The sequence below is a fragment of the Hyperoodon ampullatus genome, assembly GCF_949752795.1.
Source record: "Hyperoodon ampullatus genome assembly, chromosome: 3".
NCBI lineage: Eukaryota > Metazoa > Chordata > Mammalia > Artiodactyla > Ziphiidae > Hyperoodon > Hyperoodon ampullatus.
This window is the reverse complement of record NC_136916.1, coordinates 139,499,480-139,512,329: the sequence shown is the minus strand read 5'-3', so window position 1 is coordinate 139,512,329 and position 12,850 is coordinate 139,499,480. Positions and strand designations below refer to the sequence as shown.

Here is a 12,850-nt window from a genome sequence, read left to right as displayed (position 1 = left end):
TCTCATACCATATACAAAAATAAACTGCAGGGCTCCCCTGGTGGCACAGTGGTTGAGAGTCCGCCTGCCGATGCAGGGGACACGGGTTCGTGCTCCGGTCCGGGAGGATCCCACATGCCGCAGAGCAACTAAGCCCGTACGCCACAACTACTGAGCTGTGCTCTAGAGCCTGCGAGCCACCACTACTGAGCTCACGTGCTGCAACTACTGAAGCCCACGTGCCTAGATCCCGTGCTCTGCAACAAGAGAAGCCACCGCTATGAGAAGTCCACGCACCGTAATGAAGTAGCCCCCCACCTCGCCGCAACTAGAGAAAGCCCGCGCAGCAACAAAGACACAACGCAGCCCAAGAAAACAATAAATAAATAAATAAATCTTTTAAAAACAAACAAACAAACAACCGGATTAAAAAATGGGCAAAGGGCTTCCCTGGTGGCGCAGGGGTTGAGGGTCCGCCTGCCAATGCAGGGGACACGGGTTCGTGCCCCGGTCCGGGAAGATCCCACATGCCGCGGAGCGGCTGGGCCCGTGTGCCACGGTCGCTGAGCCTGCGCGTCTGGAGCCTGTGCTCCGCAACAGGAGAGGGAGAGGCCACAGCAGTGACAGGCCCGTGTACTGCAAAAAAAAAAAAAAAAATGGGCAAAGAACCTGAATAGACTTTTTTCCAGAGAAGACATACAGATGGCCAAAAGGCACAGGAAAAGATGCTCAACATCACTAATCATCAGGGAAATGCAAATCAAAACCACAATGAGATTCCACCTCACACCTGTCAGAATGGCTACAATCAAAAAGAAAACAAATAACAAATGCTGTCAAGGATGTGGAGAAAAGGGGACCCTAGCGCACTCTTGGTGGGAATGTAAATTGGTGCAGACGCTATGGAAAACAATAAGCTTCCTCAAAAAATCAGAAACAGAACTACCATACAATCCAGCAAATCTGGGTAGTTATCCAAAGAAAATAAAAACACTAATTTGAAAAGATATATGCACCCCAATGTTCATTTATGCATTATTTACAATAGCCAAGATAATGGAAGCAACTTAAGTACCCATCAATAATAGAAGCATGGATAAAAAAAGATGTGAGATATAGATATATATAGAGAGATATATATATACATATATACAATCAAATATTACTCAGCCATAAAAAAAGAATGAAATCTTGCCATGTGGATTAACCTAGACGGTATTATGCTAAGTTAAATAAGTCAGACAGAGAAAGACAAATACTGTATGATTTCACTTACATTTGGAATCTAAAAAACAAAACCAGTGAACAAAAACAACAAAACAGAAACAGAGTCACAGACACAGAGAACAAACAGGTGGTTGCCAGAGGGGAGGGGGGGATGAGGAATGAGAGAAATAGGTGAGGAAGATCAAGAGGTACAGAATTCCAATTACAAAATAAATAAGTCACAGGTATGAAATATATAGTGTGGGAGAATACAGTCAACAGGAATGCAGTATCTTTGTATCATGATGGTAACCATACAATCAACATGGTAACTTGACTTATCATGGTGATCATTTTGAAATGTATAGAAATATCGAATCACTATGTTGTGCACCAGGAACTAAAACAATGTTGTAGGTCAATTATACTACAAAAACGAACGAACAAATCACTGAAAAAGAGATCAGATTTGTGATTACCAGAAGCAGGGGCTAGGGGGAGGAGGAATTGGATAAAGGTAGTCGAAAGGTACCAACTTCCAGTTATAAGATTATCTAGGGATGCAATGTGCAACATGATAAATATAATAGACACTGCTGCACATATGCAAGTTCTTAAGAGAGTAAATCCGAAGAGTTCTCAGCATAAGGAAAAAATTTTTTCTTTTATTTTGTATCTATATGAGATGATGGATGTTTACTAAACTTATTGTGATAATCATTTCATGAGATATATAAGTCAAATCATTATGCTGTATACCTTAAATTTACATAGTGCCATATGTCAATTAGGTATAGCTCAATGAAACTGGAAGGAAAAAAAAATTCAGTTCTGGAATGCTGAATCACAAATGCCTTTAATGCATCCAGAAAAAAATGTCGATTAACCAATTACAGATATATGGACGTATCACATATAATTCTTGGAGCTCAGGAGGAAAACAATGGGCTGCAGAAACACTTGAGAGTAATCAGTGTAAAGGATTAACTCTTAAAGAGAAGCACCGAGAGGAATCCAGGTGTTTAAGAAACAGAAAGGAAAGAGAAGCCTCTTAGAAGGATGAAAGAGGAAGGTGAGAGCAGCAGGATGAAGAGAATGGAGTGGCCCCACAGAAGTCAAGGAAGAGTTTTGCCATCAAGGGAGAAGCCTGCATTAAATACTGCCCTGCCTACAGACCAAATGACATTCAGACCAACAAAGAGTCTATTGGCTTTGTCAATGAGAAACTGGTAGCCTCAATTTTCTCACTGTATTTAAGTATTTTGAAAATAGAAAGCCTCAATAAATACTGGTTGGCTAGCTAGCTGATTGAATAACTGGGAAAATAGCTGTCATTAAAAATCAAACATTGGGGGCACAAAGAAGGTATTGGACTGGGAGAAGGGAAGCAGGCTGAAAGACTAGAAGGTCTCTGTTTTCTCCCTAATGGCACCACCTTACCCAATCAACCTCCCTTACCTTTACCTCCCACTTCTAATCCATCATTAGGACTTGCTATTTCAAACTCAAAACATTTCTCTAATTCATCCCTACCTCTCCATTCCTTGTTTAAGTCACCTCTGAACTCGCCTACAAGACTGCAATAACCTCCCATTGGCCTCCTAAACTCCAGGTTTGATCCTCTCAAATTCAACCTCCACAAAAGCAATAAATCTATTCTAATAAGGACAATACTTTATTATCACTTTGCTTAATACCTTTCAATGACAATCATTAACAGCTAGGTTTCTATAACATTACTCTAAGGAATCCTGGGAATTCCCTAATAAGATGTCTAAGGTACACTACAGAAGAGACTGAGCAGATGGGAATTCAGGCCTATTCGTCCTCCCACTGTTGATTCAACAAATGTATTCAGAGTAAGGTTTCATTTGAAGAAAAGGTTCACCTGCTAAAACATACAAACAACTGGTCAATATAAGCCCAAATTACTTTTCACAATACATAAGGCCTTATGTTATCTAGGCTCTTTCTACTTCAGTTTCAACTCTCTATTGAACTTGGCAATATAGAACTACTTACAATTCTCAGAGCTCTCTGTGATTATCCATGCCGTCTTGCCTTTGCTCATGATTTCTTTCTGCCTGGAATGTCTTTGTGCAGCTTCCCAACCCACCCCCTTCCCGTCTTCTACAACTTGGTAACTTCTACTTGTCCTTCAAAGCTCCATTCAGGCATTATCTCACCTGGAATGCCTTTCCCAGCCTTCCTAGAATAGATTAGGTATCCCTCTTCTGTATTCCCATAATAGCAAGCACACAGAACTCTCCATGTGCCTATGTCGTTGTACTGAAATTACCTGGTCCCTACAGAACCAGGGTTCTTATTCATCTTTGTATACTATGTGTTTAGCAGATATTCAACAAATGCTTATTGAACTATAGTTTTTTTTTTTTTGCTAAATTGATAGACATTCTATGCAGCAATCTCTGTTGCTCATGAGAATCCAGAAAACAGAAGATAAAAATTAAGCTAATCTTCACTAAGACTCTATTTCAAGATTAGATCACCTTTATTCAGTTTCTCCATGCTCACAATTGATGTTAGGTGCCAGCTCCATGAGACAAATAAGATCTCGTTAGCAGACAACTCAGTAATAGTTTCTCTATGTCAGAAATGGGTCATTTCATGTGCCTAATCATGCAAGAGATTGCTTTTTTTTTCCTTTTTGACACAATTCTGATATTTTTGGAACAGTAAGACTTCAACTTTCACAAAGACATTAAAGGCAAGTTGCTACCTCAGGTTTGCAAAAAGACATCAGTCATATAGTCCACACTCCTTGGGCCACTTGAGAACTGTCTCTACCCAATGATACCATAGTTACTGATATATGTTAATTTGCACCATCTTAAAAAATGGTCCTATGTCTGTATTTATGCCAACACCAAATAGTGATAGTATCACTAATAGATAAAGTGCTCACCACAGAATGACCAATTAATAAATGATAATGAATTACTGACCAAAATCCTTTGTTATAATAGATCCAGGTGCTAAACGTTAATATGAAGAATAAATGCAGTCGCTGTAACATGCATTACATAAAATATAAGTTGATCCTTGTACAACACAGGGGGTTAGGGGCGCTGACCCTTCGCACAATTGAAAATCCGTGTATAATTTATAGTCTGCCCTCCTTATCAGTGGTTCCCTCTGTATCTGCAGTTCTGCATCCAAGGATTCAACCAACCTCGCATTGTGTGCTACTGTAGCATTTACTATTGAAAATAATCCAGGTGTTAAGTGGACCCGCGCAGTTCAAACTTGTGTTGTTCAAGGGGCAACTGTATTCAATAACCTATCATTATAAAGTTTTCAGATAATTAGAAATTCCTACTTTAAAATAATATAACCAGCCTAAAATTAGATTATTCTTTCAATGCTCAATATTATTTGCTACTTTAAAACGATAAATGAAAAGAGCACTCACTTGAAAAAAACAACCTTATTAATTTAAACAGAGCTAATGCAACAAGTTACCTGGGCATACCTATTTTTTTTTTTTTTTTTTGCAGTACGTGGGCCTCTCACTGTTGTGGCCTCTCCCCGTTGCGGAGCACAGGCTCCGGATGCGCAGGCTCAACGGCCATGGCTCACGGGCCCAGCCGCTCCGCGGCGTGTGGGATCTTCCCAGACCGGGGCACGAACCCGTGTCCCCTGCATCGGCAGGCGGACTCTCAACCACTGCGCCACCAGGGAAGCCCTGGGCATACCTATTTTGCATGTATCTTCTGATGTACCCAGAGAAGGCTACTGGGCAAAGAGAGTAATTTTTATGGCACACTGATGCTTTCAGAAATGAGACACCTTTATATGGAAGCCAGGCTGGATATGAACGGAATAGAATGTCAATTCCTTGAGAGTTTTATTGCAGGAAAGAAGTGCCTAAATGAAACACTTAAAGACTATAAAAAGGAAGTCCTTCTAAGTACAAGATGAAAATACAAGCTATGTAATCCAAATATATCTATATCATTTTTACCAATGATTACAAATTCCTGATATAGTACCTCAAAAACAATTACCTCTGCTTTCCCCCAAAACTAGAAAGCCAAGTTGTATTGAAGAAATGATAGCTAAATTGTGTAAGTTAATTAAATCCTTGCATGTCTATAATTATTTTTCCTTTATAGGATATATTTTAACAATGCCACCAAAACTGTCTTTGCTATAGTAATGTGTGCCTCGTACCTATATGCCTATATACATATATTAGTATTTCTGGCCTTAATTTCAGCTAAAGTCTTTGTAAATATAACTAGTTTTAGAGAAAGATAGCTTTTTAAAGGATCATGTAGAAGCATTCATCTCTAATACAAAAGAAGAAGAAAATACTTAGCAACCAACCAGCTTTAACTTATTTTTCTGAATGACATCTTTGTTTTCCTTTTGGTATGTCTCCATTTTCTTTTTGGTGTTGTCCAAATCCACATTGTTGGTCAAGTTGAAAACTGCATCAGAAAAGAAACACTGACATGAAATATAGTTTCAACATAAATCTTGAGAAGATAATAAAAACCAAATATTCATCACAGTGATTTCTTAATTCATCAGGTTGACAGTCTTTACAGCTTAAGAAACTAGCTCTAGTTCAGCAACTATGTTTTCTGAACCAAATATAAGGAGAGCCTGTCAGACTATCACACAGACTATCTAAAGATCTGAATCACCTCAAAAAACCTAAGATACGTGCTTGCCATAATCACATTGGATTTGATTTTTATAGTGCCCATTTTAATTTTAAAAGTATAAAAAAGATTGCTTAATTTTTTAAATGAAAAGAGTAAGTCTGGGATCTACTATACTGATCAGAATCAATACTGAAAAGAATCTATGTGCCAGAAACAGAAAAATCATCCAAAGGAATAAAAAAAATTATCAAACTAAAACAGGTTTTATTCTGATCCTCAACATGGCTAGACACAAGCTTGAATCATTTACCATATAGTCTAGATCTGGGAAAGTATGAAATACATGAGTCGAAACCTAACAGGGAAGGTAAAGGAAAATCTGGCAGCAAAACTTAAGACTGAAATAATTTAGTAAGAGAAGCCACTAAGAAATGTTCAGATAGGTGATAAACTTTCAGTGACTTAGAACCATCTTTTTATAATTCCAACTCAAAATAATTTTAATTATAAATACCTTACTCCCTTCTAAGTTTACATATGTAAATAAAAAGGTTATTATAATACTCTGAACCAAAAAAACTATTTTAGTATATATAAATTCATATTTTGAAGTACTGCCCCACTGCCCTACCCCTTTCAGTGTTTGTTATCAGCCCGTCTAAAGACGGATCATCATCGTTGTCTCTCCTGTTCCATAATTCAATCCAGAGTTCCCTTGGATTCCTCATAATCTTTGTGCATCTGTTATTAGCCCTTCTATCCCTTCTCCAATTACTTACCACTGCTTCCTCCAGCTTGACCTATAAACAGGTTTGATCTACCCTAAATAACTCTGCTTTACTCCATGTTTCTACAGATTCCTTCCCCATCTCACTCTTTCATTTAACTAATAACCATCTCAAATAGTTCCTAGATTTTTGCATTAGGTCTGCAAGAGTTGAAAAGTAATATTGGAAGCCCAACAGAGGGTTATCTGTTTTGTTGAGTAAGGCCATTAAACATACTCAAAAGACCAATCTGATCCATAATTTAATTTTTATCTCTTCAAAGGACAAACTTATTTCAGAACATCAATTTATCATAATCATTGTTGAAAATCCAGGCTTATTTAAGTATGTAGAAAAAAAAGAAGTAATTCTCAATTCTATTACATGCAATTTTAAAACTCTGGGAGAAGTGAGAGAAAATGAGAAACAACAGCCCTCTAGCTATTGCTCCAGCTTTTTTATCACAAAGTAGAAAAGAAAATAATAATGGTGGTAAACCAGGGAATCTGTCTAGGATGCAACATAGGGCATTCCTTATAAATCACACCTTGGCCCCAACACAAAATAGTCAGAGAAAGAAGCTCCCAACTAGCAACAGCCCTCAGAAAGGCAACTGTGATCCATTCTGATTCCACAATCCTTGCCAACCACTCACAATTTACTCCTTGTATTTAACAGCCATCCACTGAGCCACCAAATCCAAAAATCTTTCACAACCTCTACCACCCTCAACATCTATGCCCACTTAACAATTTTGATCACTTTTTTTTCTTCAGCACGTCCTTCCCGTGACTAATTTGTTAGTATGTTCTCCTGATCTTCTTCCTACTACTCCAACTACCCATTCTTGTTTCCATCTCTGCCTCATCTTGCTCTCTAGGTACACTGCATGATTCTGACTTTTGCCCTCTTTCCTCCCTCTATGTTCCTTGTGTAATCTCATAACTTGCCACAGTTTCAAGCAAAGAAATGCCAGGAAAAGCTGATACCATCTCAAAGTACAATTTAGAAAACCCAGCACATAAACATCTTCAAATTTACTTCTCCTTGTAAATACTTTACCTGTTAATGATATGACTATCATGCTAAGACACCAGGATTTAATATCTCATTCATGTGACCCACTGTCCTTTGCACTCCATAAGCACCAGCTGCAAAATACTACAGATTCTACCACCAAAATCTCTTTAAAACTGCCCTTATTTTCAATGTACCCTGCCAGTACTCCAAGCCAGGATCTTATTTCTCCCTGGATAATTTAATCTCTGACTTAACTTCCTGTCTCCAGAATCTTTGCATCTTTCCCTATTCCCTAACCCCATCCACAGTATACAATGTTGCCAGACTAATATTTCTGAAGCACACCTCAAATCACCTTCCTCTTCCACCATCCTATAGTCCTCTCTCATCCCGTCTGCCTTCCCCCTTTTACTAGGAAAAAAAAAAAATCAAACACTTTTAGAATTCAGAGCCCTTCCTAATTTGGCTATAACTACTTTTATCTCCCCTCAATAAAGACCTATCTTGAAACTAGACAGGTGTGCATTTCCCAAATGTTCCCCACATTTCCTGCTCCAGTTCCTTTGATCATACCATTGCCCAGAATGCCTGATCCCCCTTTCTTATTTTTGAAAATATACCCAATCTTCAAATGTCTATCCAAATACTGTCTTTTCCATGAAGTTCTCCCCGGTTCCCCTAACTAGAAATAACTTCCTTCTCTTATAAATGTGGAAAAATTATTCACAGCTCATATAAAAATCTCTTTCTACTTTACATGATATGTATACACATACACAGCATTCTTTACTTTGCACTTCATCATATTTTCTATAATCTTTGTATCATCACTTCTCCATTCACAATGCCTTGAAAACAATCCAGTCTTAACTCTTACATTACTTTTCCCTCTCTGCTTTGAGAGTTTTGCAGATTCCTCAGAGCCTCTTCAAGAACCAAGGGAAAGAGAGATTGAGCAATCCAACCAAAGTAGTTTTCCTTCATTTGTTTTCTTGAAGTGATCTCCTTCTCAAAACTCTGCTTGATGTAAAACAACTATACCCCAATTAAAAAAAAAAAAAAAAAACCTCTGCTTGAACATTATACTCTATAGCACGTGTACGTGGGCACACACATGTGTATCTATGAAACATCTCAAAGATCTATAACACGTATGATAGGCACTACATCTAGCATTTGACCTAATTATATCACTTAATCCTCCTGATAATCTTATGAGATATGTGAGGTACTACTGTCATTTACACTTTACAGATAAGGTTTAAAGATACTAAATAACTACGTCCAAGGTATAGTAAATGTTGGAACCAGGATTTTAACCTAGGCTGATTCCAAAGCCTGAACCTTTTTTTAAAATTTCTATTGGAGTATAGTTGATTCACAATGTTGTGTTCCAAAGCGTGAACTTTTGTCTACAATGCTAGTTTTATTGCTTCTCTCTATGCCTGAAGACCACTGCTAGCCCAGTTCAGCTATTTCTCTGCATCTGTACAGGCCACACTTTCCTATTTCCATTCCTGTGAGCAAACTGCTCCCACAGGGCCCATCTTAGTACCAGCCTCAACCCAGAGCAACTGTGAATATCTGTATCTGGCCACCCTTCTATATCCAGCTTAATCAGCAGCTCTTCCTCATAACTCACTTTGCAGGTGCAAATCCTCTCCATCCTCCATCCCTGAATGCTATAACTCACTTTGCAGTTAGAAATCCCCTACATCTCTCCACCCCTGAATGCTCACAACAGATTACCTAATATCATTCTGGTGGTATTTATCCACTTTCTACCCTGTATAACTATTTTCAAGGTACCTATCTATTTGACCTAATAGAGTGGTCCTTGAGGGCAGATTCTAGGACTGATTCAGCTTTATCACTCCCGGCATTTAAATAAAAAACTTTCACTATACACCCATTAGAATGGGCAAAAAACAACACATGATGACACCAAATGCTGTCAAGGATGTGGAGCAACAGGAACTCTCATACACTGCAGTGGGAATGCAAAATGGCCCAGCACTTTGGAAAACAGTCTGATAGTTTCTTACAAAATTAAAGATACTCTTATCATACAATCCAGCAACTGCCCTCCTTGGTATTTATCAAAAGGAGTTAAAAACTATGTCCACACAAAAGCCTGCATACGAATGTTTACAGCAGCTTTATTCATAATTGCCAAAACATGGAAGCAATCAAGATGTCCTTCAGTAGTTTGAAAAGATAAATAAACTATAATATATCCAGACAATGGGAAATTATTCAGCACCAAATAATAACAGTAATAATAATAAGCTATAAAACCATGCAAAGACATGGAGGAACCTTAAATGCATATTACTATGAGAAAGAAAACAATTTGATAAGGCTACATACTGTACGATTCCAACTATATGACACTCTGGAAAAGGCAAAAATACGGAGACAGTAAAAAGAGCAGTGGTTGCCAGGGATTCGGGGGAAGGAGGGACAAACAGGCAGAACACAAAGGAATTTCTGGGTAGCAAAACTATTCTGTACAATACTATAATGGTGGATACATGCCATTATACAGTTATCCAAACCCATAAAATGTACAACACCAAGAGTAAACCCTAATGTAAACTATGGACTTAGGAGATAACAATATGTCAATGTAGGTTCATTGACTGTAACAAATTTACCACTCTACTGGGGTATGTTGATAGTGAGGGAGGTCTGTGCATGTGTGGCACAAGGGGTATACAGGAACTCTCTGTACGTTCCATTTAATTTTGCCGTGAATCTAAAACTGCTCTAAAAAACAAAGTCTATTTAAAAAACAACAGGAACTTCTCATCTGGTAAGAGGTCAAGAAATGCTTGTTGAATTATTACAAGAGGAAAAAAATAAATAAACCAGTGTTGGGGGTCAGGGAATGGATGAAGTAGGTAAAGCTGATTAAGAGGTACAAACTGCCTGCTTAAAGTAAATCGTAAGTCACAGGGATGTAATGTACATAGGGAATATAGTCAATAATGCTGTAACTACTTTCTATAGTGATGGATGAGAACCGGTCTTATTGCGGTGATCATTTCATAATGCATAAAATTATCGAATCACTATGTTGTACACCTGAAACTAAGACAATATTTCATGTTAATCATAACTCAATAAGAAACTAAAATAAAAAATAAATCAATGCTGATATTTATAATTATCTTTATAAATAGATTTAATTTAAATGAGCTTTATAATTACAGAACTAAATTATACAGAATGGCAAAGTAAGCAGATGCGAAACTACAGGAAAAAATAATCTTTGTTTCTTATGGTATGAATCTACTGACAAGTAAAGGTAATCAAGTTGATATCCTATGTTGAACTCTACTAGAATGTTTACAGCAGTTTAAGAAAAAAATATTACAATTTATCAGCAAGCTAGACATTGTACTAATTTAAACTTCCCATTAAATAGAACCTAGAAACAGTAAAGTTAAATTCTAAGTGAAAACTGTCTGTTTATAGACAATTTCTTTCTTTTATGCTTATTAAAAACTTTATGAATTCTAATGAAACTAAAGTAACTAATTTATTTCATTTTTTAATTGAAAAAGCAAAGGTAACAGCAATATAATAGATACAAATTGTAATCATAAGTAATACAAATCTCTTCCTTTAAAAAAAGAAAAAAAACATAAAAGTGGATTACAATTCTGAAAAATTTTCAGAAGAAGCAAGTCTCATTCATGCCACAATGAATCAGGTTGGTATAATAGCCTTGAAGAAAAAGGAACAATTTTCCGTAACAATCATTTGGCCCTTTATCTATCTGGTTACTGGTTTAGCTCAGAGGTTGACCTGCCTTTAGTCAAGTATTAAAAGCCAACAAAAAACCTATTGTATTTTCTGAGAGATTTAATGTTATTTGAGTACAATTCTGAAGTCTTTTTGACATCCAGAATTTATAATTAAAGCCTTTAGGACTTTCTCACCCTTTTAAAATAAGCATACCCTGAACCAAAAGAATGTTTATTATGAAACTAAGGACAAACCTTTGAGATAATCCCTGAGGCCAAAAGGAACAAGAATTTTTATGTTTAGATTGTCATAACCACAGAAAAGAGCCTATTATTAATGCTATAAGAAAGTTCATCTTCATGTGTGCCCCCTCTACTGTAATTTTTATGCCATTATTCAAAATTCTACTACTTTAAAATTTTTATATTCATGATATTCAAAGGATTCATAATGAAATTTATATAACAAAATGACCAATCCCCAATTTATAAATCCTCAAACACTGAGTCCTTAGCCACCCTACCAACTCTATTCCTTTCACTCTAACCATCTTCAGTATCACCCTCCTACCTTCCTTCCTTCCTTCCAAACTTCTTTAAGATCCTTCAAAATATAGCTCCAACCTACTTTTTTCTCTCATCTCCCACTATTCTACCAATCTGCATCCCATGTTCTAGACTCAGACTACTAACTATTCTCTGAGACTACTAAGCACTTTCATGGGCTCTGAGAGAGGAAAACCCATATTCAAAATCCGGCTCCATTATTTACTAGCAATGTGATCTTCAGCACAATACTTAAACTCTCTGTGCCCCCTCTCCATATGCAAAACAGGGATTAAAATGCCTGTCTCAAGAGTTGTGAAAATTATACTTTTGATTAACACAGAGATAGCCAATACAGATACCACAAACATCCAACTAATCACCTTTAAAAGCATGAATAAGACACAAAGTAAACAGGTACTGAAACAAGATTTTAAAAGGAAGTTTAAAAAAAAAGAGAAAGTTTTATTTATACCATAACAATCAGAACAATGACACATAACTAAGTGGTGCAGTCACACCCTAACAAAATTTAAGAGGGCTAAAACTGGTCTTACCCTCATTTCCATACTCTCTACCCAACAAAACAAAACAATGGAAAATAATGCCAGTTCTCCCACTTTTATTTTCTAGATTAACACCAGCAACTGCTCAAGGTCAGAATACTGCAATTCATCCTTGCCTGCTCTTTCTAACCTCGCTTCCTACACGAAATTAGTCACTCGAATATTCTAGTTCTAAAACATCCCTTTTATCTACCTCCCTCAGTTACTACCTACTCTAAGCACTCATTATTTCTCACCCAAATTGCTGCTACAGCCCCTAAAAAATGGTTTCCCAGCCTCGAGTATCTCCTGTCAATATTTCACATCACTAGCACAGTATTCGGCTGGCTGTCTACTGGCCATAGAATGAAATCTTAACCCTTACAGTCTAGCTTACAAAG

General features: G+C 37.2%; 1 protein-coding gene across 2 annotated transcripts in view; it reads right to left on the bottom strand.

The window, feature by feature from the left end:
• Positions 1-12,850, bottom strand: part of MNAT1 (MNAT1 component of CDK activating kinase) — a 220,335-nt gene that overhangs the window by 155,507 nt on the left and 51,978 nt on the right. For both annotated transcript variants that reach the window (XM_079699958.1, XM_079699959.1), the window contains exon 4: positions 5,536-5,639. In XM_079699958.1, the coding sequence (XP_079556084.1) occupies positions 5,536-5,639 (104 nt within the window). The remainder of the gene's footprint in view (positions 1-5,535; positions 5,640-12,850) is intronic.